Source organism: Cibotium barometz, chromosome 10 (genome assembly GCF_041138505.1).
Source record: "Cibotium barometz isolate CiBa-2024 chromosome 10, ASM4113850v1, whole genome shotgun sequence".
Lineage (NCBI taxonomy): Eukaryota > Viridiplantae > Streptophyta > Polypodiopsida > Cyatheales > Cibotiaceae > Cibotium > Cibotium barometz.
Window position 1 is genome coordinate 8454160 of NC_141055.1, and position 27725 is coordinate 8481884.

Genomic DNA, 27725 nt, shown 5'->3' on the forward strand with positions numbered 1-27725 from the left:
AATCAGTACTTGTGTTGAACAAGTTATAAAAACACACATGGCTAAGCGACGCCTGTAGAGTACATGAGGGGCAAGAAAACAGTATTCAGATGAGAAGATTTTCCTTCATATTTCAATGCCAAGGTCTTAAAGTAAGAGATGGTGTTGTAGCAAGGAGCGTGTAATTGATTAGGTCTTCTCAAATGCGCACCCTGAAAATGAAAATGGTAATTTAACGCAATAACACATAAGAAGAGGTATGACAACTTCCGAGTCTCAGTAGTGCAGAAAGTTATCCCTACATTGATAGGATAGAGCACCTTCTTGTATTGCCAAGACCTAAACGTTACAGGTTTTTTGACGGGACAAGTTTATACGGCTATTTTCATGTAAGTTATTCCTTCACTTATGTTTGCATAAAGAGTTATCCAACACCAAGCTACAAAGACATTCCGCTACAGCTTCTTATGGTTGCATCATCCTGATCCATGGGTTGACTTGGGAAAAAAAACCTTTACAACCATTTTAAAAGAGGTGCACTAGTAGATTGGCATGATGGCAAAACAGATATACAGAAAGTTACAGCATGACTTGAAGAGTAGAACCTCACATTCATTTAAGCTGCATCAACTAACTGATCCAAAACTTCGGTGAGCACCGTTTCTCGACCATAGTGCTTAAACTATTAATATCCTCTAAAAAGTGACACGATTCAAAGAGAGCTTGCTTTGTCCCAATCCTTCCTTGAGTTTCACATCACGATTCCGATTTTCCACCTCTATTATTTCAATGTCCCTGATGTCTCTCTTCAAAACAGTAACAAGACGTGCAATGGCTTCAGTTTGTTGACCAAGCACCTGTGTTTGAATAGTCATGACATACAAGATTAGTTATGGTATATTATCATCACATGCAGGCACACATGCGCCGCGCGGGGGGAGGGGGGGGGGTGTTGGTGTTGTGTTAGTTTTGGGTGTCATTGAGATACCTTATGCATTTCAACAAAACTTTCCTCTTCGATTTTACCATTCCCCAAGAGATCCATACGAAAAATCCCACCAGCAGTTGCCTGCAGTCTGGATGATGACAACAAGGCATCCACCCTCCTTGGTAGCTCAGTTCGTGATCCTTGAAGCTGTGGATCAAATAACCATTTATTTTGCAATTAAAATCGTTTTTACAAGCAGCAGAATATGTTTTAACACTTTCAAAAAAGAAAACCTCAGTGTCTAAAAAGCTATCTTAGTGCATTAACAATCCTGACGATGAACCAAGTTGATGATAAAATGGCAATGTGCTTCAAAAACTCTCTCTCTCTCTCTCTCTCTCTCTCTCTCTCTCTCTCTCATATGTATGTATGTATGAGCATGTCACTCACAAGTACGCACAAAGCAAGGACTTTTAGAGCCAATGCACAGCACAACTGGGGTGAATCAACCCTATCTGAGATAGCAATCTTCATTCTGTAGCATTATTGGAACACATAGCAAAGGGCTTACAAAGAGACTTGGATGCATTACATGCTACGTCCCGACAAACCTAAGATTAGGGCTAGGGATGTGGACTAACCCACATTAGGGTTAGGCCTCAGCTGGGACGTGGGGACCGGGAGGGTTCACACGTGAGCTAAGGGCGCTAGCAAGCTGAGGTCTAGATTGGCTAAGAGCTTATAATTAATAGCCTAGGGCTAATACTGGTTGAAAGCTTATAAATATAGCAAGAAAGCTTATAAATAAAGCAAGGACCAATAATAGCCAAGTTACTGCTATATAAATGGTGACCTTGGGGGCACTTATGAGTTATTGAGGTATCCATGCGGTAGACAAGAGGGCTGCCAAGGCGTGCAAGACCTCATAGCCATGGAGCTACAAGGAGGGTAGTTCAGCCTAGTGGTATAGGACGCTAGATTGGGGCCAATCAGTACCACGTAGACTCAACGAATCAAACCTCAAGCTTGGGGGTTGTTCGAGGCACTGAACCCGCAGTTGGGTGGTGGATCGCTAGCCACAATCTATCGCGCGGTCATGTGCTGTGTACGATGTACGGGTCTATGAAACCTCATTAGGGTTTTAGTTCTAGGTCAGATAATCCTTGGGTGTGGTCTGTGGAGACCTTACATTGGTATGAGAGCATGGATCTGATAAGTGCTAGAACCCGAGGCATGGAGGATGTACAAGATAAGACCCTCATGCGGGCTGAATTTGGCAAGAAAGCCATGGGACCTTGCATGGATGTGCAAAGGTCATAGAAAGGGAGAAAAAGCACCCTTGGTGCGTGCTGGACAGCAGCTCTGAACTGCACAAAAGCTATGCTTATTTTCGCTTGTGATGTTCCCGTGGGCCTGCAAGATAAGCAGGCAGTGGTTTGTAGTCTTGGAATTCACCATGAGCAACATATCAAAGGCTGGGAGCCTCTGTGCAGAGGACCAGCAAGGCGTAGACGGGCCCAGGTGAGATGGGGACAACCATAAGGGGTGAACAGCAGAGGGAGAAACAGGTCTGATATGCACACAGTAGAGGCAGGTTTGCGTGCATGGTAGGCAAAGCCAGCCATGAAGGTGGCTAGACAAGCCCTAAGCAAGGCTAGCCAACAAGAACGCTAAGGCGGCCTGCGCACAAGCCAGCCACGTGGGTGGCCAGGACAACCAAGAGACGGAGCCAGAGGGGCGCCCAGGCCCGCAGGGTGTGAGAGCCTGCCCTTCGGCGGCAAAACCCTAGCATATAGGACGCCTAGGTATGCACACAGGTGGACAGGTAGCATGCAGGGGTGCAGATCAGAGTCGCACCACAGAGCAGTGCATTGGGCAGCGAGCAGCAGTTTGGGCAGCACAGGCAGAGGTCGCAACAGTATGGGCAGGCCGGACAGAGCCTGGACAAGTCGCATAGCGTATACGGCTTGGTCCAGACAGAAAGTGGAGGACGCGTACAGGCTGGATGCGCACATAGAGATGTAGGGGGCTGTGTGGGAGAAGGAAAGCTAAAAGAAGCGGGATTATTAAAATAGGGGAAAAGCAAAAGTGAGCTTTTTTTTTTGTGCTAAAGTGGGAGGGGGCTTAATTTTAAGCTGCAGCTTTTATAAAAAGCAAAAAAAAAAACTCAATACCTCTATAAATTCAGCCTCTCCCTCTCTGTTGGGTCATACATACACGTGCAAGATCTACGTACGCCATCTCCAAGCTCTTGGTCTCTGAAAGCTGCAAACTTGCTTTAGTCCTCTCATCCACCCTAAAATCCTTTTTTTAACCTTTCACTTCTTTTCGGCCCGTAACCCATTACCTTGCTGTCACAAAAAATAAAATAAAATAAACTCAATACACCTATAAATTCAGCCTCTCCCTCCCTGATGACTCATACATTCACGTTGTGCAAGATCTACGTACACCATCTCCAAGCTCTTGGTCTTTGAAAGCTGCAAACTCACTCCAGTCCTCACATCCACCCTAAAATCCTTTCTTTAACCTTACACTTCTTTCCGGATCATAACTTGTTACCTTGTTGTCACTGCTTTTATCCAAGTTAGCACGCACGATTTTGTGTTCACCAGAGATATATGGAGTTAGTGGACAGGACTTTGAGCAAGTGAAGCCACAAGATTGCTAAGATCTGACCCACCACCAGCAATAAGGCTAGAAGGTAAACAAGAGCGTGTTATCCAAGATTCCCCGAGAGAGAATAGTATCACGCACCGAAGGTTGATGGGTTCTCCATGCCTTCGGATTCAAGTCTGAATTCACACACACATTGGAATGGCTCAATAGTCTTGGCTTCCCAAACCCTATGTACTTTTTTGTAGTTTTTGTAAAAACCCTAATTAATCATTTTTAATTTTTCAAGGTCTTTGCTGAACTGTGATGGAATCTAATTTATTGCATGTTCTTACTCTTCCACATGAGTGGATAGCTTTTTTTTTAACAGTGAAGAGATCATACGAGGTTTTACCATGAACCCTTCATGTTATCTGAATAGCCACTTGTTGCTAGGTGACAGGTAGTCTTGTCGGAAATTGGCATAACCCACGATAAGGTACCGAGTTGGGCAATCTTATGGTGATGATCATAATCAAAGATGCCTAGGCCGAGGCTTCCAGATGGCTTATAGACAGCCAGTAGAGCTTGTGTGAAAACAACATTTTTCCCAACCCTAAAAAGGGGATTTTACTGGGCTTTATTGGTTTTATTTGGGATTTTTTGTCTTTGCTGCTGGCCGACAGCCTTTAGGCTGGCCAACCAACATTCCCTCAGAATAATAATAGCTTCGCCTCATCACTTCACTATCGTAGCACTTCTTGACCATATCAGGTACCATCTGCTGTTGTTGTTGCTGCTGCCGGCACATACACCATACCTGCTTTATCATCATCGTTTGTTAGCCCTAGCACATCAGCGATTACTACTGGCCACACCTTGGGACAGCAGCCTACTCTACTACAGTAGAGCATATCAGCATTTTATCTTCAGCTCATGGGACAGCAGCCCTCTTTGCTACATAAAGCACTTCAGCATTTTTCCTCAACTCACATGTAACTTGGTTGAACACAATGCTATCAATACACTTAAATACACTAAGATTTGAAGGACACTTGCTCATATACAAGAAGTAAATTGCTGAATTGACAAGAGACACACAATGAGCCGGAACGGCCGACCCCTCCCTTGAGTAAATTGTATTACTATTGGAGAAATTCAATACATAGCTTCACGGGCATCCATTGCCAAATCCTCCATGCCAATGCATATGAAATTCAGCATTTAGAAAACAATGGTATGTCGATGTAGATCACCAAGGAGCTGCCTTGATGCCTGGCCCGACTTCAGTGCCCATATTCTCTACCATTGGCTCTATGTTCTACCAAGCAAGGTAGCAACATCTTCAAGAGCACATAGGACAAGAGAAATATATGCAGGGCGGCTAAACAAGGAGTCCTGCCCTTCTATTGAATAAGTAATGACAACACATTGTCCAATTAGCTTACTAGTCTTCATAGAAGTTGTTGCAAGCAGAAGCCTTCGCGTTGGAAGCTTTAGAAGTGTTGATATCTTCGATTTGCCGCAATCCTTCGCGACAAAAGTCTTCAAGAGGACGAAGGGAACCCTGGGAAAGCTTCCCCTATGGTTCAATTTAAGAAAGGAAGGCTGAAATTAGGGTTTTCAGCAAAAAGACCAGAAATTACAGCAAAAATGAGAGCTGTTTTGCTGAATTTCAGTCATTGGGAGTGAGTAGGAGAGTGATTAGCACTTGGAAACACTCTTGGAAGCTTGGAAAACACCCTAGCAAGTTAAATATGGCTATGGAGAGCTTGGAAATGGAGAGAAATGGTGGAAAAACAGAGTTTTCAGCCTCCAAAAATCCTCATGAAGAGAAAACACGAATTTTCTCTTAATAAGTGAGTGAATTGGAGTCCAATCAGGTGAAGGGACATGGGGAGATACCCATTTATGAGTAAAAAGGGAGGATCAGGTCCTGGACATTGAGTCTTGTCCGCCTCGGGACTTCAGTGAGTGTGAACTTGAAAGCGGTCATAATTTATAAGTGACTTTTGGGCGCCCAAACTTTAACGAAGTGGGAACGCACTCACTTATAAATATTGGCCAAGTCCTAAGAGCTATTTGAGCCTAGATTGGGTAATACTTACCACCTGTTCACATGCCACACAACCATGTCAGCAGACAATTTCACACGCATGGTTCACGGGCGGGCGTCCCCTTACCCGGAACTACACATTGGTCAAGCAAGCATGAAAACAGCATGCAATTTCAATTGCAAGCAAGCACATAAAGATGCTATGCAATGCAGCATTGGCATGAGCAATTTCCGTTCATGAAACCATATAAGACCAGGCGTTTCCAGGCAAGTATATGTGATACCAAACCCAGTGGAAAGCCAAAATCCTAAAGGCGTTTCCGGGCATGCACACAAAGGCACAAGTCCCAGCGGAAAGCCAAGTCCTCCAGATATTCCGGGCATGATAACGTCAGGTCCCAGCGGAATATCATATCCAACTATACAGCATGACACGTGTCAATCACATGCATAGGCACATTCCATAAGCCATGGACACCAATCCAATATGTACATAGTGTGAAAGCAAGAGTGAACCATTCGGGTGGCCAAATGGTGACATTCCCCCCCGCTTCTAAACAGTTGTCCGCAACTGAAATGCATCCAAATATGTCTGAAGCACATGCGGGCAATCTTTGAAGAACTCTTCATCTACCCATTTAGCATCAATGGAAAGATAGTTCTTAAACTTCACAAGGTAACGCCTCACAACTTTGCCTGCAGCAAGCTTGCGTTCCTTGTGATACACAATCTGCTATGGCTGCAAGATCTCCTCAAGCTCATCCACTTCTCGTGAATCCTCAATGACCATTTCACTAGGCTCCGGCCCTACATACTTACGAAGGAGATTCACATGAAAAGCATTGTGTATGTGCCAATGACTAGGTAATGCCAATCTGAAAGCCACTTCATTGATCTTCTCGATCACTCAAAAAGGCCCATAGTACCTGGTTGCAAGCTTAGGATATGCACCCTCTTTGCCAGGCCTCTTTGCAAGTCTTGCTTTCTCAAATTTCAGCAATACCCAATCATTCTCTTTAATATCCAATTGCCTTCTATGCTTGTCGGCAGCCTTTTTATGCTTGTCTTGTGACCTTGCAATGGCTGTCTGCACCTGAGCAAAAGCAATATCCAAGTCTCTTACATAGTACATACTCATCAGCTGCAAATATCTCATCCTTTGTGCGAAGGATGGGTGGCAAAACCACCTCACCATAAACAATCTCAAACGAGGCCTTTCCCGTAGATACATGCACTATGTTGTTGTATGCAAATTCGACAAGCGGTAAGTACTTCTCCCAAGAAGACTTTTGATCCGCCACATAACATTTCAAGAGATCCAACACGGCTGAATTTGCAGCCTCACTTTGCCCATCCGTTTGAGGGTGATAAGTTGATGAGAAGTCCAATTTGGTGCCCATATTATCAAATAAGGCCCGCCAAAAGAGACTTGTAGTCCTGGGATCTCTATCCCCCACAATGGACTTCGGCATTCCATGATGTTTGAACACTTGTGCAAGATATATTTTAACCATATGCTCAGCTTTGATGGTCTTTTTGACCGGCAAGAAATGAGCTTGCTTGCTAAACCTGTCCACAATTGTCCAAATTGCATCATTACCCTGTTGGGTACATGGCAAGTCCATAATGAAATCCATTGTAATACTTTCCCATGGTTGCGTGGGAATAGGCAATGGCTGAAGCAAACCTGGTGCCTTTTGCCTATCAAATTTGACCTTTTGACAAGTGATACATGCACGTACATGTGCCTCTATGTCCTTCCGCATACCTGGCCAAAAGAAATACCGCTCAATCATGTGCGTAGTAGGCATTATGCCTCTATGACCAACATATGGAGGAGCATGGTACTCATCCAAAACCTTGTCTCATGTCAGACACCACACATAGGCAATTATCTTTCATGAGATAACCCTCTTTGATCACATATGAGGCATGTGCATGACCAGCCATCAAATCAACCCAAATAGTGGCAAAATCAGCATCCGTAGGATACAAATCACGCATGGTAGACAAGTCCCCATGAGAGGCAACCAAGATAGCTGCTACATACGGCTTTCGTGACAATGCATCAGCCACTACATTCTTCTTTCCCGGGGTGTGCAAGATCTGAAAATGAAACATAGAGAGGAAATTGGCCATCCTCATATGCTTCTCTGACAACTTAGTCTGAGTAAGAAAATACCTCAAACTCTGGTGATCTGTCTTCACAGTGAAATCAGCCCCAAGAAGGTAATGTTTCCATATAGTAAGTGCATGAATTACAACCAAGAGCTCTTTCTCATATATGCCAAGAGATAGCTCCGTATCATGCAATCTATGACTCTCATAAGCCACGGCATGTCCCTCTTGATTAAGGACAGCCCCTATGCAATTTCCATATGCATCACATTCCACACAAAAGGCTTTTGCAAATCCGGAACGATCAACACTGGACCATGAGTAGTTGCATCTTTCAATTTGAGGAATGCATCTCTCTCTACATTAGTCCATTTGAACATGGCTTTCTTCTTTGTCAAATCATGCAAAGGAGAAGCAATCCATGCAAAGTGCCGAATGAACCTGCGGTAGTAAGAGCATAATCCAAGAAAACTACGGATCTCATGCACCAAACTCAATTCGGGCCAATTCCGAATCGCATCAATCTTTGCAGGATCCATCCGCACTCCATCTTTGGACACAATATGCCCAAGATAATGTATCTCTCACAAGAAAAACTCACTCTTCTTTGCATTTATGAAGAGTTTATGCTTATGGAGCTCTTCAAAAACAATAGCCAAATAAGCTTTATGCTCTTCTTCGGTCTTCGAGAAGACTAGGATGTCATCAAAGAAGACACCTGTAAATTTTCTGTACCCACGGAATATGCGATCCATCATTCTATTGAATGTAGCTGGGGCATTTGTAAGACCAAAAGGCATAACAAGATACTCATAAAGCCCAAATGCTGTCTTGAAAGCAGTTTTGTGTACATCCTCAGGTACTACACGCACTTGATGATATCCACTCTTGAGATCAATTCGGCTAAAGCATGCCGATCCATCCAACTTGTCAAGGATGTCGTCTATGCGTGGAATCGGAAACCGATTCTTGATGGTAAGCTTATTCAAAGCTCTATAATCCACACACATACGAAAGGATCCATCCTTCTTTTGAACTAAGAGGACGGGTGAACAATATGGGAAAAAGCTTGGCTGGACCAAACCCTTCTCAAGAAGCTCATTTACTTGCTTCATGATCTCCTCTTTTTGGGATGCACTTACACGATAGGCTGGCCTATTAGGTGGTGAGCTACCCGGCACAAGATCAATGCGATGATCTTCCGGTCGTACAGGTGGTAACTCATCAGCAAAACAATCATTGTGCTCTTGCAAAAATTTCAGCCTATCATTACAAAGAGTGTTCAGTGCTTGACTATTGTTGATAGATTTAGCAAATTTGTTATGCTTATCCCAATATGACTGCCGAGAATGTTGCCCACTTGTTCATTCAGCATTGGTACCCAATTGATGGGATCCCTAGGACCATAGTGTCAGACCGAGAAGCCAAGTTTACCAGTTATTTTTGGAGAGCATTGTTTGATAACTTTGATACTAAATTGAATTTTTCCAATGCATTTCACCCACAGACTGATGGCCACACAGAAATCTATACCCAGTTGGCCTTTGATGTGCTAAAGTGTTGTCCATGATCAGTGTCATGTGCATGATTGCCCATGGACATATTCTGAAGCTAGTCGAAAAGGGGCAGCCAGAAAAAGATGTAAGAAAACCAGAGTTTAGGAGCATGCTACAGTTTTGGCCAGTGTTGGACTTGGAGCAGGACATGGAAGGACCTGTCGACTGCATGGAAGACAGGCACATCAACGTTTTGATATTTGGTCCAGTCGATTGGCCGACCAACAGTCAGCCAGCACTCTGTTGGTCCAAGAGGCCTATATAAAGGCATGTATGCTCATTGTTATAATCATTCACTCCCTTATGGAGTGGGTCCAGTAGTAGGACTGTTTTGGTGTTTACCAACAATCAGCCAGCACTCTGTTGGTCCAAGAGGCCTATATGAAGGCATGTATGCTCATTGTTATAATCATTCACTCCCTTATGGAGTAGGTCCAGTAGTAGGACTGTTTTGGTGTTTACCATATGGTACCTTTTTGTACCATATGAATATACTAAATTTCCAGCTATTCTCTCTCTCTCTCTCTCTACTCTCCCTTCTGTCTGCGTTTTTGCATCGGCATGTTCTAAGTAGTGTTTAGGGCTGAAAGAAAACCCCCAGAGCTTCTGCGTGTTACAATCAGCAAGGTAAGTGGGAATCGTATTTGCCTTTAGTTCAAGCTATTTTGAATGATTCCTTTTCTTCAACTATTGGTAGGACTCCATATGAAGCAGCGTTTGGAAGACCAATCCAGTCGCTATTGACTAGAACCTCGTCTTCAGTACCTAAAGCGAACAGAATGACGGAGTCTTACCACAAGATTTTGGAGTCAGTGAAAGACAGGTTGGCTAAAGCACAGGAGGCCTACACTCGACAAGCCAACAAAGACTGAAAGGATCCGAAGTTTTCGGAAGGCGATTGGGTTTATCTTCGGATCATGAAGCAAAGATTGAAACAGGTGGGCAAGCAATGCCCAAAGTTGTCATTCAAGAGCTTCATACCTAAAGATTAACGAGGTTTCAATGAAGTTGAAGTTACCTCTGAGCTAGACTATGCATGATGTGTTCCATGTCAATTGGCTAAAACTGTACAAAGATCCAATCCCTTCAGAAGTGAAAGACAAAGTGGAACCAAATATCATTGATGAAGCTGAAGTTATGGTTCCAGAACAGATCCTTTTGCACCGCTTCAAGCATGGCTCCATCCGAAGACAACGACAGTTCCTCACAAAGTTTCAAGACCGAGGGACCCACGAAGCGGTATGGCTTGACAAAGAGTTCTTTGAAGACTATCCCGCTTTATTGACGGACTATTTGGAGACTATGCAGCTTTCGTCAAGTTAAGCAGAAGGGAATGTCACGTACATCACGCACTTGGATGCCACGTGGACATATCTGAACAAGAAGGTGCAGGACCTAGAGTGGAAAACTGGTCCCATGTGAGCCTAGTCCAAGACGAGTCAGCAAGGGTTCCACTCTATGCGTCCAAGGTCAGGTGTGCATTGTCCTACACATGAAGCAGTGCTAGTCCGCATTGTGAGTCTCCCTCTAGAATGATGTAAAATGTTCTGTGTATCTGCTTTGCAACTAGATGCCAAAATTCTGTGTAGGCATGTAGGTTTGCATGTAGAGATGGAGCCAACCCATAGGGCTCCCCCAGAGCTAAGATTTGCACTCTTAGTGTGGGCATGGGAGAGGTGTAGTACCACTGCCAAGGGGCCAGGAGGGCCCACGCTGTGCCCCCCAACCATGGCTTGGGCTGGAAGAGGCTGTCGACCAGCCCTATGGCCACTAGACAACCAGCCGACTGGGCCCCATGTTATGAGACTGACAAGGAAACACTATAAGATAAGACTAGAAAAGATTATTTATATGTAAAAGGTTTGCATATAAATAAGGTTCAAGGGATTTCAAATTGAAAATACCTAAAGCAATGGTTAATAGGCATTAAGGTTAATGTAAAAGGGATGTAAATAGTACATAAGGGAAGCCCAAAGGCCACACAAGTAGGCACCCCCTTCTAGGGGGAGTTGAGGAGGCATTAGATAGTGAAAGGACCATGCCTAGCCATTGAAAGGTCAAGGGGCTGAAGTTGGAAGGTCATGTATCACAATATAACCATGTGTTTAGGGTCCATTTGGGATATGCTTAGGTGGAGAATCAAAGTTCTAGTCTTACAAGTCTTCAAGCTATTGATACAAGGAGCATTACATTGGTATCAGAGAAAAGTTCTTTCTTTTCCATGTTTTCATTGAGCTACTCGTTGTTAACTCTAATCTCTACTCCTTAATCTCTTCTATATTATTTCCATAAGCTAATCCTTAATCTCTTCTCTATTCATTTTCATAATCCTTATACTTCTCAAATCCTTATAACTCTAATCTCTACTCCTTAATCTCTTCTATATTCATTTCCATAAGCTAATCCTTAATCTCTTCTCTATTCATTTCCATAATCCTTATACTTCTCAAATCTTCCCCATACAAATACCTATTGCTTAATAGATTGGGCATACCTCTTGTCTAATTGATTGAACAGCAAATATCAACAAGGGGGAATCAACGGAATTGTTCTTCACATCATTAGAGACAATTCATATTTACCCAACCAAGTAAGGTCGTTGTGTTGCATCTTTTTTTTTGTAAGAAACTTTCCATTTTGCTTATTATTAGAGTAAATAGCTTCTCAAAGTGGGAAGGATGAAAATGGAGAGAAAGAAAAAAACCCAATATCCTCTTTTCACATGGAAAAAGAATATTACAAAAACACATAAAATAGATATGCAAGATTTAGATCTTAATGAATATGAGGATATAGAGATGAAGAAAATGAAAGAAAAAATCTCTAATATAGAGAATAAACTTGAGAAAATGATGGATCTTCTTAGCTCCTTGATGGGAGGAGGAGAAGGATTGGGAGTAACAGAAATATCTAAAAACATTGATGAGAGAAGAGAAAAAACTCTAAAAAAAGGATTGAATAGAACCATAGTTGAAGAGTATCCCAAAACTAGAGACCAAGGTATGGTATTCAAAGATTTAAAGACACCTACTTTTAGTGGAGAAGAGAAAGAGAGAAATAAAGATGCGGTCCATTTTTTTCCACAAAAATGACAAGATTTGTATCTTTTAAGAAATGTGCCTAATTGAAGCTAGCCTATCCTTACAAGGCAAAGCTTACAAGTGGTGAATGAGTTTAGCAGAAGCTAGGCAAGTACCCGATTCTAAGGATTCATTTAAGGAATTATTCTTAAAGTAATATCTTCCTGAAAATGAAGAAGACCGAAATTGGGAGAAGTGGAATAATTGTTCTATGGAACAAAAGAATTTAAATCTCACTCAATATATAGCTTACTATAGAGAAATTATCTTAAAGCTTCAAGGAATAGACAATTTTCACAAAGTAAGAGGCTTTATTAGAGGCCTAAAAAGGGAGTACAAGAAAGAAGTTCGTTCCAAAGAGCCAAGAAACTTAGATAAAGCTATAAAATTTGTAAAAAAAATTTAACGATACCATGGATAATGGTTATAGTAAAGAAAATGATTTAAAAATTTCAGATAAGCCTCATGAAGAAAATTTTAGCTCTCAAAGGAAGAACCTCTTAAAAAGCAAAAATCCAATCCTAGTAAGTTTCTAAAAGAGCAAGATTTTGAGAGAGCGGTTAAAGAAAAACTTTGTTTCTCGTCTTGAGCCGGGACATCATAAAAGGAATTGTCCTAAGTCCCAAGGACAAGAATTTACTAGAAATAGTAATGATAAGCCTAAAACAATACACACTTGAATTATTTTCATTGGAAAAAACACTAAAATTTATTACATTGCAAGGAGAGCACAATGTACCGTCTTCTCCTTTGATATGTAATATTGAGCTCCAAAAGCTTCATCAAGATAATGGAGTAGAACAAATGTTTTTTTGTTATGCAATGTCTCAGTTTAAAAACTATTGTGAAAAATTTTGATTTAAGTATTTGTGAAGTAGTTAATTCTTCTTTAAACAATTTATTAAAAGAATTTAAAGATGTTTTTCCGAAACCATTGCCAAAAGGTTTACCTCCAAATAGAGAGATAGATCATCTCATAGAAGTTTTAAAAGATTCAAAGCCAATTAGTAAGTCATCTTATAGAATAAGTTTATCAAAAAACACAAGAAGTTGAAAAGAAGTTGACTGAATATTTAGAACAAGATTTTATTAGGCCACGTAAGTCTCTCTAGACTTCACTAATATTATTAGTGAAGAAAAAAATGCATATATATGTGCTTATGCATATATTATTGTGGATTAAATTTAATCACAATAAAAAATAAATTTTCTATTTCTAAGATCGATGAGAGATGCTAAATATTTTAGTAAAATAGACTTAAAGTCTGAATATCATCAAGTAAAAGTTAGAATTGAACATGTGCCAAAAAAAGCATTTAGGACATCTTTTGGACTCTGAGTTTTTAGTTATGCCTTTTGGTCTAGCTAATACTCTCATTACTTTTATATTTAGAAAAATCTGTGATGGTTTTTATTAATGATATATTAGTTTTTAGTCAAAATGAATAAGAATATATTGAGCACCTTAGAAAAGTATTTCAATTATAGAGAAAAAATAAATTATTTGTCAAAAAAAATCTAAATTATTTAAAAGTAAAAGCTCAAAGTAATTATTCAACTTATAAAAAAGAACTATTTGCAATTGTACATGCTTTTAAAAAGTGGCTTCATTATTTGTGTAGTGTTAATTTAGAAGTATTGTCTGACCATGAAAGTCTTAAATGGTTTAAGTACTCAAAAGGAGTTAAAAGATAGGAAGGCTAAATGGATTGAAATCCTACAAGAGTTTGATTTTCAAATCAGATATAGAAAATGAAAATTTAAGGTCGTGGAGACAGATGCTCTAAGTCGAGCACCCATGATAAATGAGTTGAGTTTTACTCAACTAGAAAGTGAGTTGCTGGCTCACTTAAAAGAAAAATGTGCTAATGATCGTAGGTATCAAGTAGTTTGAAATTACTTGATTAAAAGAGATAACTCTCAAATAGGAAAATACATTTGTTGTTAGCGATAAAAGGATATCACTTTAAAAAATAGTGGTTCAAAGGAATCACTTAAAGAAGGATCAAAAGTAAAAAAGATCGTTAATGTTTGGTAAAGATAGTTAATGTTTGGTAAAATCAGCTTGTCAATCTATAAACAAGAGTCTAAATCCTTGGAAAAGAGAAAAGACTATAAATTCTCATAGTGGTGATATAATAAAGTGATGTTTTACTTCGGCCACATCGTAAAGGTATGAGTATGTGATTGTAAAAGAAAGTAATGACATGTACTCATTTGTGAAAAGAAAAGTCGACCATATTAAAGAGAGGCATTATTACGAGTGGTTACAAATTCCATAATGGTAGACATAGTACAAGGAACCTTATAATTGTTTCTATAAAGCAAATAAGTTGCTTGAAAAAGGTCTACAAATAAAAAGAAACGTCTATGTGGACATTGTTTCACTTATTAAAGTGTAACGAAAAAGAAGTTATTACCTAGATCCAAATTGTTACGACCCTGTGTTTTTCCCTTTGGACAACAAGCAGGTGGGCACGGGCATGGGACGCATAGTGTGGACAGGCATCAGCTGAATGTGAAAAGGAAACCCATGTTAGTGGCCAGCCCAAGTGTGAAAGGGGACAAAAGAGATTTTTATAAAGTTCTAAGGTTTTTAAACCTTTGATGATTTAAAGGCTTATTATTATGCGTTTTATTTAACCTTCGCTTTTGGTGTTTTTAACGAAAAGCACATTGCCTCTTTAAAAAGAGCGAGGAGTGGGGGAATCGGTAGGGGATCGCCGTGTGAGGAGATTGCCGTGTGGGAGTCACATGTGGGAATCCGCTAGCTGCTGCACGTACGGCGACGGGCGCCATGTGGTACTGCTACGCTAGGAGTTGCCGCTGCTGCTGTAGGCGGGTACTGCTGTCTCCACCACCAGGTGACGCTGCTGCTGCCGCCACCGCCAGGAATTGCCCCGTCGCCAAGAGTGCTGCTGACCGCCAGGCGCTGCTACGCATGGTGCTGCTGCTGCTGCTGCTGCACATGGGCGCTGCTACAAGTGCTGCTGCCGCCACCACAAGATGATGCTGCTACTGCTGCCGATGGTTGCTGCTGGGCGCTATTTAGTGGGCTGTGAAGAGCTCTAGACGCCCGATGGATTGACTACCAGCGCATGGATATCAGGAGTGCTATATGCACGGGCTGCCAGCATCCAGCGATCAGATAGGTGGGCAGCCAAGCTAGCTATCAGTTAGGTGGACAATCAGTTGGGCAGTCAGATGGACGCCAAGTGAGGGAAAGCGGTACAAAGGATGGGCACACAGCAATGAATTTGACTAGGTACTGATGGTCGTGGAGCAGGTTACATACATGTGTGGAAGCAGCTAGGCAAGCGGCGTCAGGCAAGAGTTTCTCTGCAGACAATATGGCAGTCAGACGAGAGTCAGATGGGAGGCTCTCTACGCCAGGTGATTGCATGTGTGGAAGCAGTCAGCGTGGGTCTCTCTCTATCACTCTTGGAAGAAGGTTTTTGGCATCGTGATTGGATGATGCATATGTGGATTTATCTATCATGGAAACAGGACATTGGTTTTTGAGAAGGAACAGGACTTTGGTATCGGGGCTACAGGCCTACAGGTCTTTGGTTTCATGTGGAGAACATGTCTTTGGATTCATGTGAACATGTTATAGTTTTCTCGAGGTTACATGCAAGCTGTGACTATAGGAAGGACATATGGTTTGGTACAACCCTACTGCTGTTTGGGAAAGGGTTCGTGGGGATCCATGGTTGAGATGGAGAAGACCTTTTCATGCAGGGAGATATTGTACAGGTGTGCCTTCCCTATGGAATGCTTTGCTGTAATAATGAGAGTTCTTATTTGGAAAGTCTTGGGTGAAAAGCTAAAAGGGATCCTATTGATAAAGGATTCGACAAGTTGTACTGTGTACTCATTTTTTGATCAAGTAAAGAAATACCGCAAGGGGCGCCGCTGCGTTTTGGGGCCAATCGGTGTCCTTGTATTATTTGCAGGAGCACTCTAGCTCCCCTGTTTGTTTTACTTTTCCAGGTTCCCATGGGTGATGAAGTGTTTTGTATGTGAGTGTTTGTTCCACCGCCCGTCAGATTTCTGAAGGCCGGTTTCATGGTTCCATCGTCGAGATTTCGTCGACTTTCTCAAGGAGGCGAGCCCGTGGTTGTCACATCAAAAGCTTCAACATGTGGAAAGTGAAAAGGAAGTGCAGGAGACAGTGCAGGATTGTTTGTCTTTGCCTGTATAAGGTGAAGAGCAAAAGCTAAAGATGAAGCTCAGGAGAAAAGACACCAAGGACAAGAAGTAGTCAGCCAGGAACAAAGCAGTTGAAGAGTTATGGTGCAAGAGATGGGTTGAAGGCTATGGCTTTCGACACTTTGTCACCAGTTGTATTTTCACGGAGGCTTCATGGTTTAGCAGTGGTGATCTACTATGCTTCATTGGGACTTGTGCTTACCACTTGGGTGGAGTGCAAGCAAGTTTTGGGTGCTTGTGGATGTATCAGATGAGGCTCAGTTGGAAGTGGAGGAACTTGATGAGGTTCTTATTCCAGAGCACATATTGGCACATAAGGAAAGAAAGATACAAGGTAAAGTTTCCCGTCGCTATCTTGTGAAGTTCAAGAACTATTCACTGATGGATGCAAAGTGGATGGAGGAGGGTGACTTAGCAGATTCACCTTAGGTATTGCAGCTTTACCTTCACACCTTTGAGTTGGAGCCGACTCTTGCGACGGCTCATTCAGGTTCAACAGAGCATGGGTCCGGAGCATTGCTTGAAGCTCAAGAGGGGGGTAGCACCTCCGCTCCCTTGTTATAGAGAGGCTCTAGGAGTTGATTGGTGACATCTTTGTATTCACCCGAGGTACTGAGGCTGACAGTACATCTGCTTATGGGACTTCTATGATATTGTGTACTAGTCACATGAGATGGTAAAGTTGGATATGGTTCACAGTCGGCCGCACCATGAACTATAACTGCAACTATGGATAACTTTGTCTACAGCTATGGGTAACATAAATGATTTTTGCCCTTGGAACTAAGGTATGACTGAGGAAGATTGGGACATTGATCTTTGTCATATGGTTTTGGCTGTTCTTGACCACCACAGGATCAGTCAATTGGATATTGAGATGATGCTATTTGCGGAGTTGGTCTTCTTTGGAATGGCATGGTTTGGTTGAGCTCAAAGTTTGCAGCAACCTGAGCTAACACTTCAAGACTCTATGAAGGGCATAAGTCTTGCGAGCAGTCCTAAAGTTGGTTTGGTTCTTCATATATGGATTGAACTCTATTTGTGCATGTATTTATACACTTTCCGAGATATTATGGTATTCTGGTGCCATTGGATTCTGGTACCATTGAGAATACATTGGGTAATACTCTAGATGTGTCAGGATAAGATGCATGTATGTTGGTATGATACATCAGGTACTTTACCATGTTCATGGTGTATCACTGAGTGTGGCTCCTGAGGGATGGCCATAAGTAGAGTGTGTAAAGCATCAAGAGGGACATATGTGGGAAGTACTTTGTCGATGTATAGTTTAGATGCATTGAGTGCTTTCATATGCTCATGTTGTACCATCAGTCGTGGGTCCTACGGGATATTCATGGGTGTAAGGCTTGCGAGCAACCCTGAGACTGTTATTCTAGAGTGGGTAGAGCATCTTGAGGAGCATATTGTTTGCGAATGCATATGTGTGTCATGCATATGTGTGTCATATGTAGAATGATGCATGGTTTTGTTTTTGGCTAACACAGGTTACGTGTTTCCACTTGGTTTTAGATTTTTGCTGCAGGTTCTGAAGGAACAAGCAAGAGTTGTTCGTCACTTTCACGTGACGGTGTGGCCTTATTGTTCAGGATGATTGTTTCATCACCCAGATGCACTGGAGGGGCATTGCTTTGGTCATATGGGGAATCTTTCTTCATTGGATGCTTACTGTGTTATTGAGTGCAATCGAGGACGCTTGCTATTTTTCAAGAGGGGGGGTATGTTACGACCCTGTGTTTTTCCCTTTGGACAACAAGCAGGTGGGCACGGGCATGGGACGCACAGTGTGGACAGGCATCAGCTGAATGTGAAAAGGAAACCCATGTTAGTGGCCAGCCTAAGTGTGAAAGGGGACAAAAGAGATTTTTATAAAGTTCTAAGGTTTTTAAACCTTTGATGGTTTAAAGGCTTATCATTATATCTTGAAAAGCATGCGTTTTATTTAACCTTCGCTTTTGGTGTTTTTAACGAAAAGCACATTGCCTCTTTAAAAAGAGCGAGGGGTGGCGAAATCGGTAGGAGATCGCCGTGTGACGAGATCGCCGTGTGCCTGTGGGAATCCGCTAGCTGCTGCACGTACGGCTACAGGCGCCATGTGGTACTGCTACGCTAGGAGCTACCGCTGCTGCAGGCGGGTACTGCTGCTGCCGCCGCCAGGAGTGCTGCTAACCGCCAGGCGCTGCTACGCATGGTGGTGCTGCTGCTACTGTACATGGGCGCTGCTACAAGTGCTGCTGCCGCCACCACAAGATGATGCTGCTACTACTGCCGATGGTTGCTGCTGGGCACTGTTTAGTGGACTGTGAAGAGCTCTAGATGCCCAATGGATTGACTGCCAGCGCATGGATATCAAGAGTGCTATATGCACGGGCTGCCAGCATCCAGCGATCAGATAGGTGGGCAGCCAGGCTAGCTATCAGTTAGGTGGACAATCAGTTGGGCAGTCAGATGGACGCCAGGTGAGGGAAAGCGGTGGCACACAGCAATGAATTTGACCAGGTACTGATGGTCGTGGAGCAGGTTACATACATGTGTGGAAGCAGCTAGGCAAGCGGCGTCAGGCAAGAGTTTCTCTGCAGACAATATGGCAGTCAGACGAGAGTCAGATGGGAGGCTCTCTACGCCAGGTGATTACATGTGTGGAAGCAGTCAGCGTGGGTCTCTCTCTATCACTCTTGGAAGAAGGTTTTTGGCATCGTGATTAGATGATGCATATGTGGATTTATCTGTCATGGAAACATGACATTGGTTTTCGAGAAGAAACTGGACTTTGGTATCAGGGATACAGGCCTATGGTTTATGGATACAGGTCTATGGTTTATCGGATACAGGTCTTTGGTTTCATGTGGAGAACATGTCTTTGAATTCATGTGAACAGGTTATAGTTTTCTCGAGGTTACATGCAAGCTGTGACTATAGGAAGGACATATGGTTTGGTACAACCCTTCTGCTGTTTGGGAAAGGGTTCGTGGGGATCCATGGTTGAGATGGAGAAGACCTTTTCAAGCAGGGAGATATTGTACAAGTGTGCCTTCCCTATGGAATGCTTTGCTGTAATAACGAGAGTTCTTATTTGGAAAGTCTTGGGTGAAAAGCTAAAAGGGATCCTGTTGGTAAAGGATTCGACAAGTTGTACTGTGTACTCTTTTTTTAATCAAGTAAAGAAATACCGCAAGGGGCGCCACCGCGTTTTGGGGCCAATCGGTGTCCTTGTATTAATTACAGGAGCACTCTAGCTCCCCTGTTTGTTTTACTTTTCCATGTTCCCATGGGTGATGAAGTGTTTTGTGTGTGAGTGTTTGTTCCACCGCCCGTCAGATTTCTGAAGGCCGGTTTCACAAATTCAAGGACATCCAAACTAAAAGGCAAGGTCTAGTGGTAATAACCAGTTACTCAAGATACTTGGGTGCAACTAGGTGGAATGGGACGCCTAATGATGTGTGCTATGCCAATGTACAAATAATCGAAAAGAGTTGACCGAGAAAGGTTGAGGTTATCTCATCCAAAAGAATTTCTCAATTGAGTCGACGGCCAAGAAGTAAAAGGAATTGACCAAGGGAGTAAATGGTTACTTTACTCTTCATTGCTTATGGTATGCAAAGTTGGTCAACTAGTACGTAAGGTACTAAAAGATAATAGAACAATCATATTTGGGAATTATGTCTCATGGAAAGGAGGTTATCCGTAAGATTGGTTCTAGTTAGTGTATACAAGTGTGCACTAGGAAAAGAGTTGATGGTAACCAGATAAAGCTTATGAGTGATCATGATACTCCAGAAGTAAAAAAGAGCAATCAGGTAAAGCTTATGAGTGATCATGACACTCGAGAAGTAAAAAAGACCAATGAAAAGTCATTAACTGCATACAAGCCTCTAATCAAGGACATATGCAAAGTTAGTGGACATAATCATATTGGTTTGTCCTCATGTTTAGCATCAACCAGAACAAAATATTCATCTTAGAAGAAGATGTTAAAGCCAACCTGAGTGTTCTAAGGGTAACATAAAGTTCAACACTGTCAGATCTGTATGGACAGTAGGTGTTTTTAAAAGAAAAAGATACTCTTTCGTAGAAAGGGAGTTTAAGAACACATGAACGAGGAAGTAATATTCCTCTACTAAAGGGAGTGTTTCTATAATTGAAATGCTTATAAAAGAGAACTTATTCCACGTTGAGTGGCTACACTGAAGAAAAGGTTTTCTGAGTTTGTTTTCGAGGACGAAAACTTTTCTTTCAAGGAGGAGAAAATGTTATGAGACTGACAACAAGGAAACACTATAAAGTAAGACTAGAAAAGATTATTTATATGTAAAAGGTTTGCATATAAATAAGGTTCAAGGGATTTCAAATTGGAAATACCTACAGCAATGGTTAATAGGCATTAAGGTCAATGTAAAAGGGATGTAGATGGTACATAAGGGAAGCCCAAAGCCCAAAGGCCACAGAAGTAGGCGCCCCCTTCTAGGGGGAGTTGAGAAGGCATTGGATCGTCGAAGGGCCATGCCTAGCCATTAAAAGGTCAAAGGACTGAAGTTGGAAGGTCATGCATCACCTAGGCCTATATAACCATGTGTTTAGGGTCCATTTAGGATATGGTTGGGTGGAGAATCAAAGTTTTAGTCTTCCAAGTCCTCAAGCTATTGATGCAAGGAGCATTACACCCCAGGCCCTCGAGTGGCTATCGGGGGCCAGATGTGGGAAGCCCACACAAGCTGCCCAGCAGCCCAATACCCATGTGTAGGGCTGCCCAACAGCCTAGGCACTGTCCTTGGCTCTTGCGCAGGATGGCCAGCCCATTTGGTGTGAAACCAATTATTTGCACTTTTTTCCAAGACCTGGTCGTGAGACTCTTTAGTAGCTGGCCGACTCGATGCTAAGGGGAGTAAAAATACTCCAGCCAAGAAACGATGAAGATATCTCATATTTCACAAAGGATTGCTGCATTCCAAGCACCAGAACAGCCAAGGGGAAGATCCACTGAAGGTCAAGATTTCAGTCTTTATTTTGCTAATTTGCATCATTCTAATAAAGCAAATACACCATTCGTGGTGGGGGCCCTACACAGGGTATTTGGGACCCAATACAGTGTCCTCTTCTCCCTCTCTCTCTCTCTCTCTCTATTTTTTGCACATCTACTTCAATTTTGTGCGTTATATTCGTCATGAAAGATTGCTGAACTCTGAGCATTGAAGTTACCGATTCGACCACAAAGCTTCCGCATGTTACATAAGACTAAGTACTAGGATATTGTTTCATGAAAAAGCCTGGCAAGCACTGATGCAAGGACTTCCCAACCACAAGGAAACATACAATGTGTAGTCCTCCGTGATCTCTAGCTCTCGCATTGTGAAATTCTTTGCTGGCATCCCTTACATTAGCTGTGGTGAACTACAAAGGCATTGAAAAGTGTGAAAGATGAAGTGGCAGGTGATTGGGAATAGTTGCCAAAAAACACATTTCACTAGGGAGGATGCCCATTTCAAACGTTTGAAATGTTCCATACAAGTTTTTTTCGAGACTTTTTTTAAGGTCTACTTATTCTCATGTTTATGTGAGTTTCGTAAATGTTTAATGTGACTCATGAATCAAAATGACATCTCTTGCACCCTGGTATAAATTATAATGGTTGAAAGTTCAAACTTCATGCATGCATTTTGTGCTGCAGTGTACGTTTCTTAAATTTAGCATGTTTTTCAAGCATGTAAGTGCCAAATCCAGGATTTTAACATGTAAAACACCCCCCCCCCCCCAAATCCCCCTTTGAAACATTTATGAAACATCCCAGATTTGAATGAAACATTTCAAAAACGTTTTGAAAAGCATTTTTTGAAACGCCAAGTAACCATGCGCCAAACATATCCCTAGCTCTCCCAGTGTGAAGTTCTTTGATGGCATCCCTTATATTAGCTGTGGTGAACTACGAAGGCCTTGGCAAGTGTCAAAGATCAGGTGGCAGCTGATTAGCAATGCACGCGCATGTGTCACTCCAAACCTTGTGAGGGCAGAAGTGGAAATTATTAGGAAAGCTAGCCCTTGGGCCATGTGCCTATTCCACTGCACGAGGCAATGTTTAGCTTCCTTACAGCACTTGCAGGAGCAGTCTCCCAAACAGCCAGATACATTACTCAGAACATGTTTCACCTCTTCAGGAAAAAGATCCACGGGCAGCATTTCTGTTCAAGATGAGAAAGGCTTCTGCAATGTAGACATGTGAATGAGGTGCATTTGTTTTAATCAGCCTTGACAAGCATCTCCATACAATTCATTTCTTTACATAGCATTTAACTCCCATTTTAGCCAGAAAAGAATATGACCTGCAGGGAAAGGTTCCGCAACCGTACACCCAACTCTGCTTCACCTTTTGTCAGAGGCATGCGAAACCCTTTGCCCTCTAACCCCTCCACAGTCCTCATCATCTGTCAAGGTCAGAAAAAGGTAACTCAGAACCCTCTCTTAGCCCCCTGAAGGTAAGAGGAAACAAACACTCTACCTTACTTTGAGAAGCCTTCTCTGAAGTTGTTGCTCCTTTTGTCTGAGCTTCTGTATCCAGGGTACCGTATCTACTTCAAAATGCCTTTGAAGCTACATGACAATAAGAGATGTACAGAATCGATCACCTCCTCATACTGAAATGCCCGTCTTAGGAAGACTGCATTATGGACAATGATGCACTCAAGTATAACCATCAGCACATTTTGAACATACTGCAAGAAAAAAACTTGCTTGCATTGCCTTTTCAGTTCAAATGTTCCTGCACTCACCAGTTTGACATTGGTTTCAGTAGTTTGCAGTCTTTGTGCATCAGCAGCTAAAGCCTCATCCTGCATCTGTGTTAAATGCAACCTTGTTTAATACAAGCACACTTATGGAGAAAGAAAAAAAAATTCAAAAAAGGAGCTTCAAAGACAAAATAAAGAGCTGAATAATGAAAACACAGGCAAGGAGCAGGATTGTGAAGAGGGATAGGATGGCCGCAATACAACAGTGCTGAACACGGAGGATGGTCAGCCTGTTGGAAAAGCGAGTTGTGGGCTACTTCAACTTGCTGGGTGCCTGTCATAATACAGATTGTACAAAGTTCTGGAAGATGAAGGTCATTACTTGCATACTTGCTTATACCAAAAAACAGGTCCCATTATTGCTTATACCAAAAGCAGGATGATTTTCCCTAATAAAAATTTGTGTCTTGGTTAAGAACAGCTTACGGCCGCCAAGGTGACTAGGAAGGTGTCTACATTTTTTATACTGCACATACTCTGCCTTGAGTCATTGACTCTTTGGAACTTATTAAACAGTAAGCACACTCAATCTTCATTCACAATTTTGTACCCTTCCTCAAAATCCATGCCCCCCCAATACTACAAAGGCAGAGCTTCCTTTTGGACTCCCCCCAACCTACTCTGAGATCCCTTAGGGTGAACATGGAGAAGACTTCAATGATGCACCTCACAGAGACACTCTTTTTGGTTCCCACATGGCTTGTTTAAGGGAGCCAAGGCATGGATAAAGACCATGTGGAAAGCCACCTGGAACCATAATAAGAGTGGTTGATGCATTGTCTGAAATAGCTACATCAAGAAGAAGCCTTCACTTAGTAGTAAAATTACCTTCAACCGCTTTGAGAGATCTTTGAAACCTTGGACCAACTCAGGCCATAGCCGTTCCCTCTCAGCACTGTCCATACCTTCCAGCTTATTAATTGCCTCTACCCACATAACCTAGACAGTGGTTTGCCAATCAGAACCATGCATGTAGTGTACACTTCCTTCAGAAGGCTAAAACACGGACACTTACGTCAGAGACACCGGCAGGCTTTGTGCGCATAGACGGATCTGTGACACTGAGTAACAGATGCTGCAAGAAACACTAAAAGTGAACATCTTGTACACTGTTATGTGCAGAGGAAATGCTCATTGGAGTGTATAAAATTGAAAAAGTGGAAGATATATAAAAAGCAAGTAAACCTTAAAAGCATATTTTGCATTTCCTGAATCATCTTTGTAGGCATCTATAATTGCCTGTAAAAGACACCACATAGTTGGCATTTTAGGCATAACCAAAACAGAGTCTCTTTGAGTTCACCAAGCACATGCATGCATATAGAATTTGGAAGCAGGAAACGTCCCACACCAAGGTTACATGCATGCAAAAAGAGAACTCATGCAAGTGCACACATGAAGTTTGGATGTGCATGAAGGGCATGGCTTGATGGATATGCAAGCCTGCAAGAGGCAAAACGAGCAAACTCATGAGTCTCCATGCAGGCTCACACAAGTTTATGCATGAACTTTGATTGTGCACACAGTGGGCGAGCTAGAAATTGTAATGCATGAACATGCATGCAAGAAGGGAGCCCATGCAAATTCATGCTATGTGGGATGCATGTGTAGTCCCATGCAATGCAAGCCCAGTATTGGCTCATGCATGTCACAAGTTCAAACAGTCGTGGATTCAACACAAAGCATGCTACAGTACAGCACCTTTCTTTTTAACAAGCAAATAGATGACCTCATCGTGTTGACTGGCACTCACCCTGCAGGGAGGCCTATTTGGCGGTCGTCTGGCTCCTGAGGTGGCAGATATCCTAGCAAGAGAAGTAATCTACTTGCTAGAAAGAGAGCCTACTATCCTATGCTAGAACAACCAAAGGATTTCCCCCTTTCCATCCATATCCCTAACAAAGTCCAAGTACAGGCATACAGATTTCTCTATTTCACATAAATTATTAACCTGCAACAATAGCTGTCTCTCTACCTTCACAGTTTTTGATACATAGTCACAATTGCATCTCCATATGCTAAGGCATCCCCAAAATGACATCACAACCTTGGGTGGAACAACCAAGATACCCATAACTTCTGTGGGATGTACTGACATGCTCTATAGGGTAGCAGGCTGAGGGATGTACTGTGACATGCTCTATAGGGGTAGTATGCTGAGGGCATAAGGTAAGGAGGCCCAATCTTATAAGCCCCTAGCTACAAGGAGGAAAGAAGCCGATAACTCGCAAGGCAGGAAATCATGGAAATCAGGTTGCACAGCCAACATGCAGCCAATGTATACGCAGATGCCATCTTGGGAGTCGGAATACGCAGATGCCATCTTGGGAGTCGGAACATGGTTAGTAAATTGAGTAGTAAAAAGACCCGAAACAGTCAGACTAGGACCAGTGATGAGGAGCAGAAGAACATGCTAAGGAGCACAGCCAACATGGTAAACTGGTAAAGTACAACATCCCTCCACCCATACAGCCTTGGTCATCATCAACCTTTGCACCTTTTCAGCCAGCAGGATCAGAGGTCTCATGCCATACTGTGAGCAAGGTCTTGGCCTGATGCATCAGGCCTGAATTCACACACAGATCAGCAAACAGTTCGGGTAAGCGATCCCACTCAAGCCCTGTCTGGGACTGCATGTGAGGGAATCATACTACTGCATAGAAAACAAGATGCTGAAATGCTAACCTGCAATTCCCTGTCAGGAAGTGGCACAGACACTGGTGCCACAGGTGCAAATTGCGTCATGAGTTGAGCACTTTGTTGAAGACTTGACTGCTGTGGAGTGCCAGACAGCAACAGTTGTGCTTGCCCTAAACCAGGTGTCAGTTGTTGACCAAACAAAGTCATTCCAAAGGGAGAGGCCTGACTTTTAGTTTGACCAAACAAGGGAGCCTGTGGTAACTGGCCAAAAGAAGAAGGCTGCTGTTGGGGTTGTCCAAAGAGAGATGCCTGTGTTTGACCAAAAGGAGAAGGCTGCTGCTGAGGTTGACCAGAAGGAAATGTGTGTGTTTGGCCAAAAGGAGACGGCTGATGTTGAGGTTGCCCAAAGGGAGATGCCTGTGTTTGGCCAAAAGGTGATGATGATGGCGCACTGCCAAAGAATCCCGTGGACTGAAGAGTTGTGCCCTGTAAAGAAGGCATTGAGGGGGTCGAGCTTGCTCCGAAAGGTGATACAGGAGCTACTCCCAAAGCCGGAGTTGACCCTGAACCAAAAAGAGAGGGTCATGAGCCTCCAAAGAGAAAAGACCCTGAACTAGCTTCAAAAAGGGGTGTCATGAACGAGCCAAAAGTTTTTTTGTTTTTCGAGCCGGCGTAGAAACGAGCCAAAAGAAGGTGCTGACAAGCTTACTCAGAATGCAGGAGCTGACATACCTCCAAAAATTGAAGAGCTTGATGCAGACCCGAACATTGAGCTCGAGCTGGCTCCAAACATGATCTCTGTAGTTCCAAACAACCTGGCAACAGAACCAAAAAAGCTCAAAAAAGTTTGATTGAACACAAGATCTTTCACCATTCCATGTTTAATATGTGCATCTCTTTATACACACATTTCTTTTCTTTGGGGGTGTGTGAGTGTCTGTGCGTGCGCGTGAGCTATGCGTGTGTCCATGTGTTGGCGGTGGTGGATGGTTGGATGTGTGTGTGTGGGGGGGGGGGGGGTGGTTCTTCTATGTAAGCATGCATTGTATGCATACATAGTATGTATTGCATATATAATTACGGACAAACAACTAAATGCTTGTGTACGCATGTGTGTGGGTGGAAAGATATACACAACATAGAGATATTTAGTTGAATATACACGTGTAAGTGTGCACTGTGTACACTGTTTTCATACGTACAAACACACACACACACACACATGTTGCATGCACGCAACGCCATGCGCATTTTGTAAGAAAAAAATTCCAACGAATAGTTTTTTGAGCTAAAAAAAGCAAACCGTGCTTACAGATAGAAAAGAAATGCAAGAAAAACAAGAAAGATGGCAATCTTTTTTTATTCCCAAAGGGAAAAAAAAAAAGAGAGAGAGAGTTGAGCTCCACACTACAAAAAGCGGCTGGAAACCCTAAATGCTCCAAATATTAACTGAAATTTTTCAGGTGTTTTGATTCAGAATGCATGCAAGCTGCAAGCTATGGTAAAATCATGTAGGCGCCTGCAATAGAAAGCTCGGAGAATACCTGGAAAGGAAGGCCCCTTGTCTGCTTCCGCCTCAGCCTGGCTATGCCTACGAACTTCTTCTTGACAGCATATTCTAAAAGTTTGTGTCACTTTGAATTTCCCTTGCGAGAGGGAAGTATTAAAAGCAACCATAAATAAATTGAAATCCAAGAACTAGGTGCTTGTTTTGAATTGAAGCTAAGTTACTCAAAATAGAATTGTTACAAACAATGCAAA

General features: G+C 42.5%; 1 protein-coding gene across 4 annotated transcripts; it reads right to left on the reverse strand.

The window, feature by feature from the left end:
- Positions 1 to 283: 283 nt before the first annotated feature.
- LOC147634520 (nuclear pore complex protein) lies at positions 284 to 27725 on the reverse strand. Of its 4 annotated transcripts, none has more exons than XM_086803595.1 (11): positions 27509 to 27725; positions 26697 to 26779; positions 26010 to 26527; positions 24510 to 24563; positions 24340 to 24399; positions 24153 to 24263; positions 23307 to 23372; positions 23041 to 23127; positions 22860 to 22961; positions 968 to 1114; positions 284 to 836 (listed from the first exon to the last, which is right to left on the reverse strand). In XM_086803595.1, exons 2-11 carry the CDS (start codon positions 26755 to 26757, stop codon positions 675 to 677), a joined length of 1368 nt encoding a protein of 455 aa, XP_086659721.1. In that variant the 5' UTR covers positions 26758 to 26779; positions 27509 to 27725; the 3' UTR covers positions 284 to 674. The 4 variants fall into 4 exon arrangements, 3 of the variants coding, with proteins under 3 accessions (XP_086659721.1, XP_086659722.1, XP_086659723.1); XR_015266759.1 differs by lacking the exon at positions 284 to 836 and adding an exon at positions 3082 to 3165 and having other exon boundaries at positions 979 to 1114; positions 27509 to 27724; XM_086803596.1 differs by lacking the exon at positions 284 to 836 and adding an exon at positions 3082 to 3172 and having other exon boundaries at positions 979 to 1114; positions 27509 to 27724.

Excerpts from the sequence above, each read along its gene's own strand:
- LOC147634520 (XM_086803595.1), bottom strand. The coding sequence starts at position 26,757 with ATGTTTGGAGCCAGCTCGAGCTCAATGTTCGGGTCTGCATCAAGCTCT. Across the intron at positions 24,264-24,339 it reads AGCCTGCCGGTGTCTCTGAC|GTTATGTGGGTAGAGGCAAT; the intron begins GTAAGTGTCCGT and ends ACCACTGTCTAG. Across the intron at positions 1,115-22,859 it reads TGCGGAACCTTTCCCTGCAG|CTTCAAGGATCACGAACTGA; the intron begins GTCATATTCTTT and ends TTTGATCCACAG.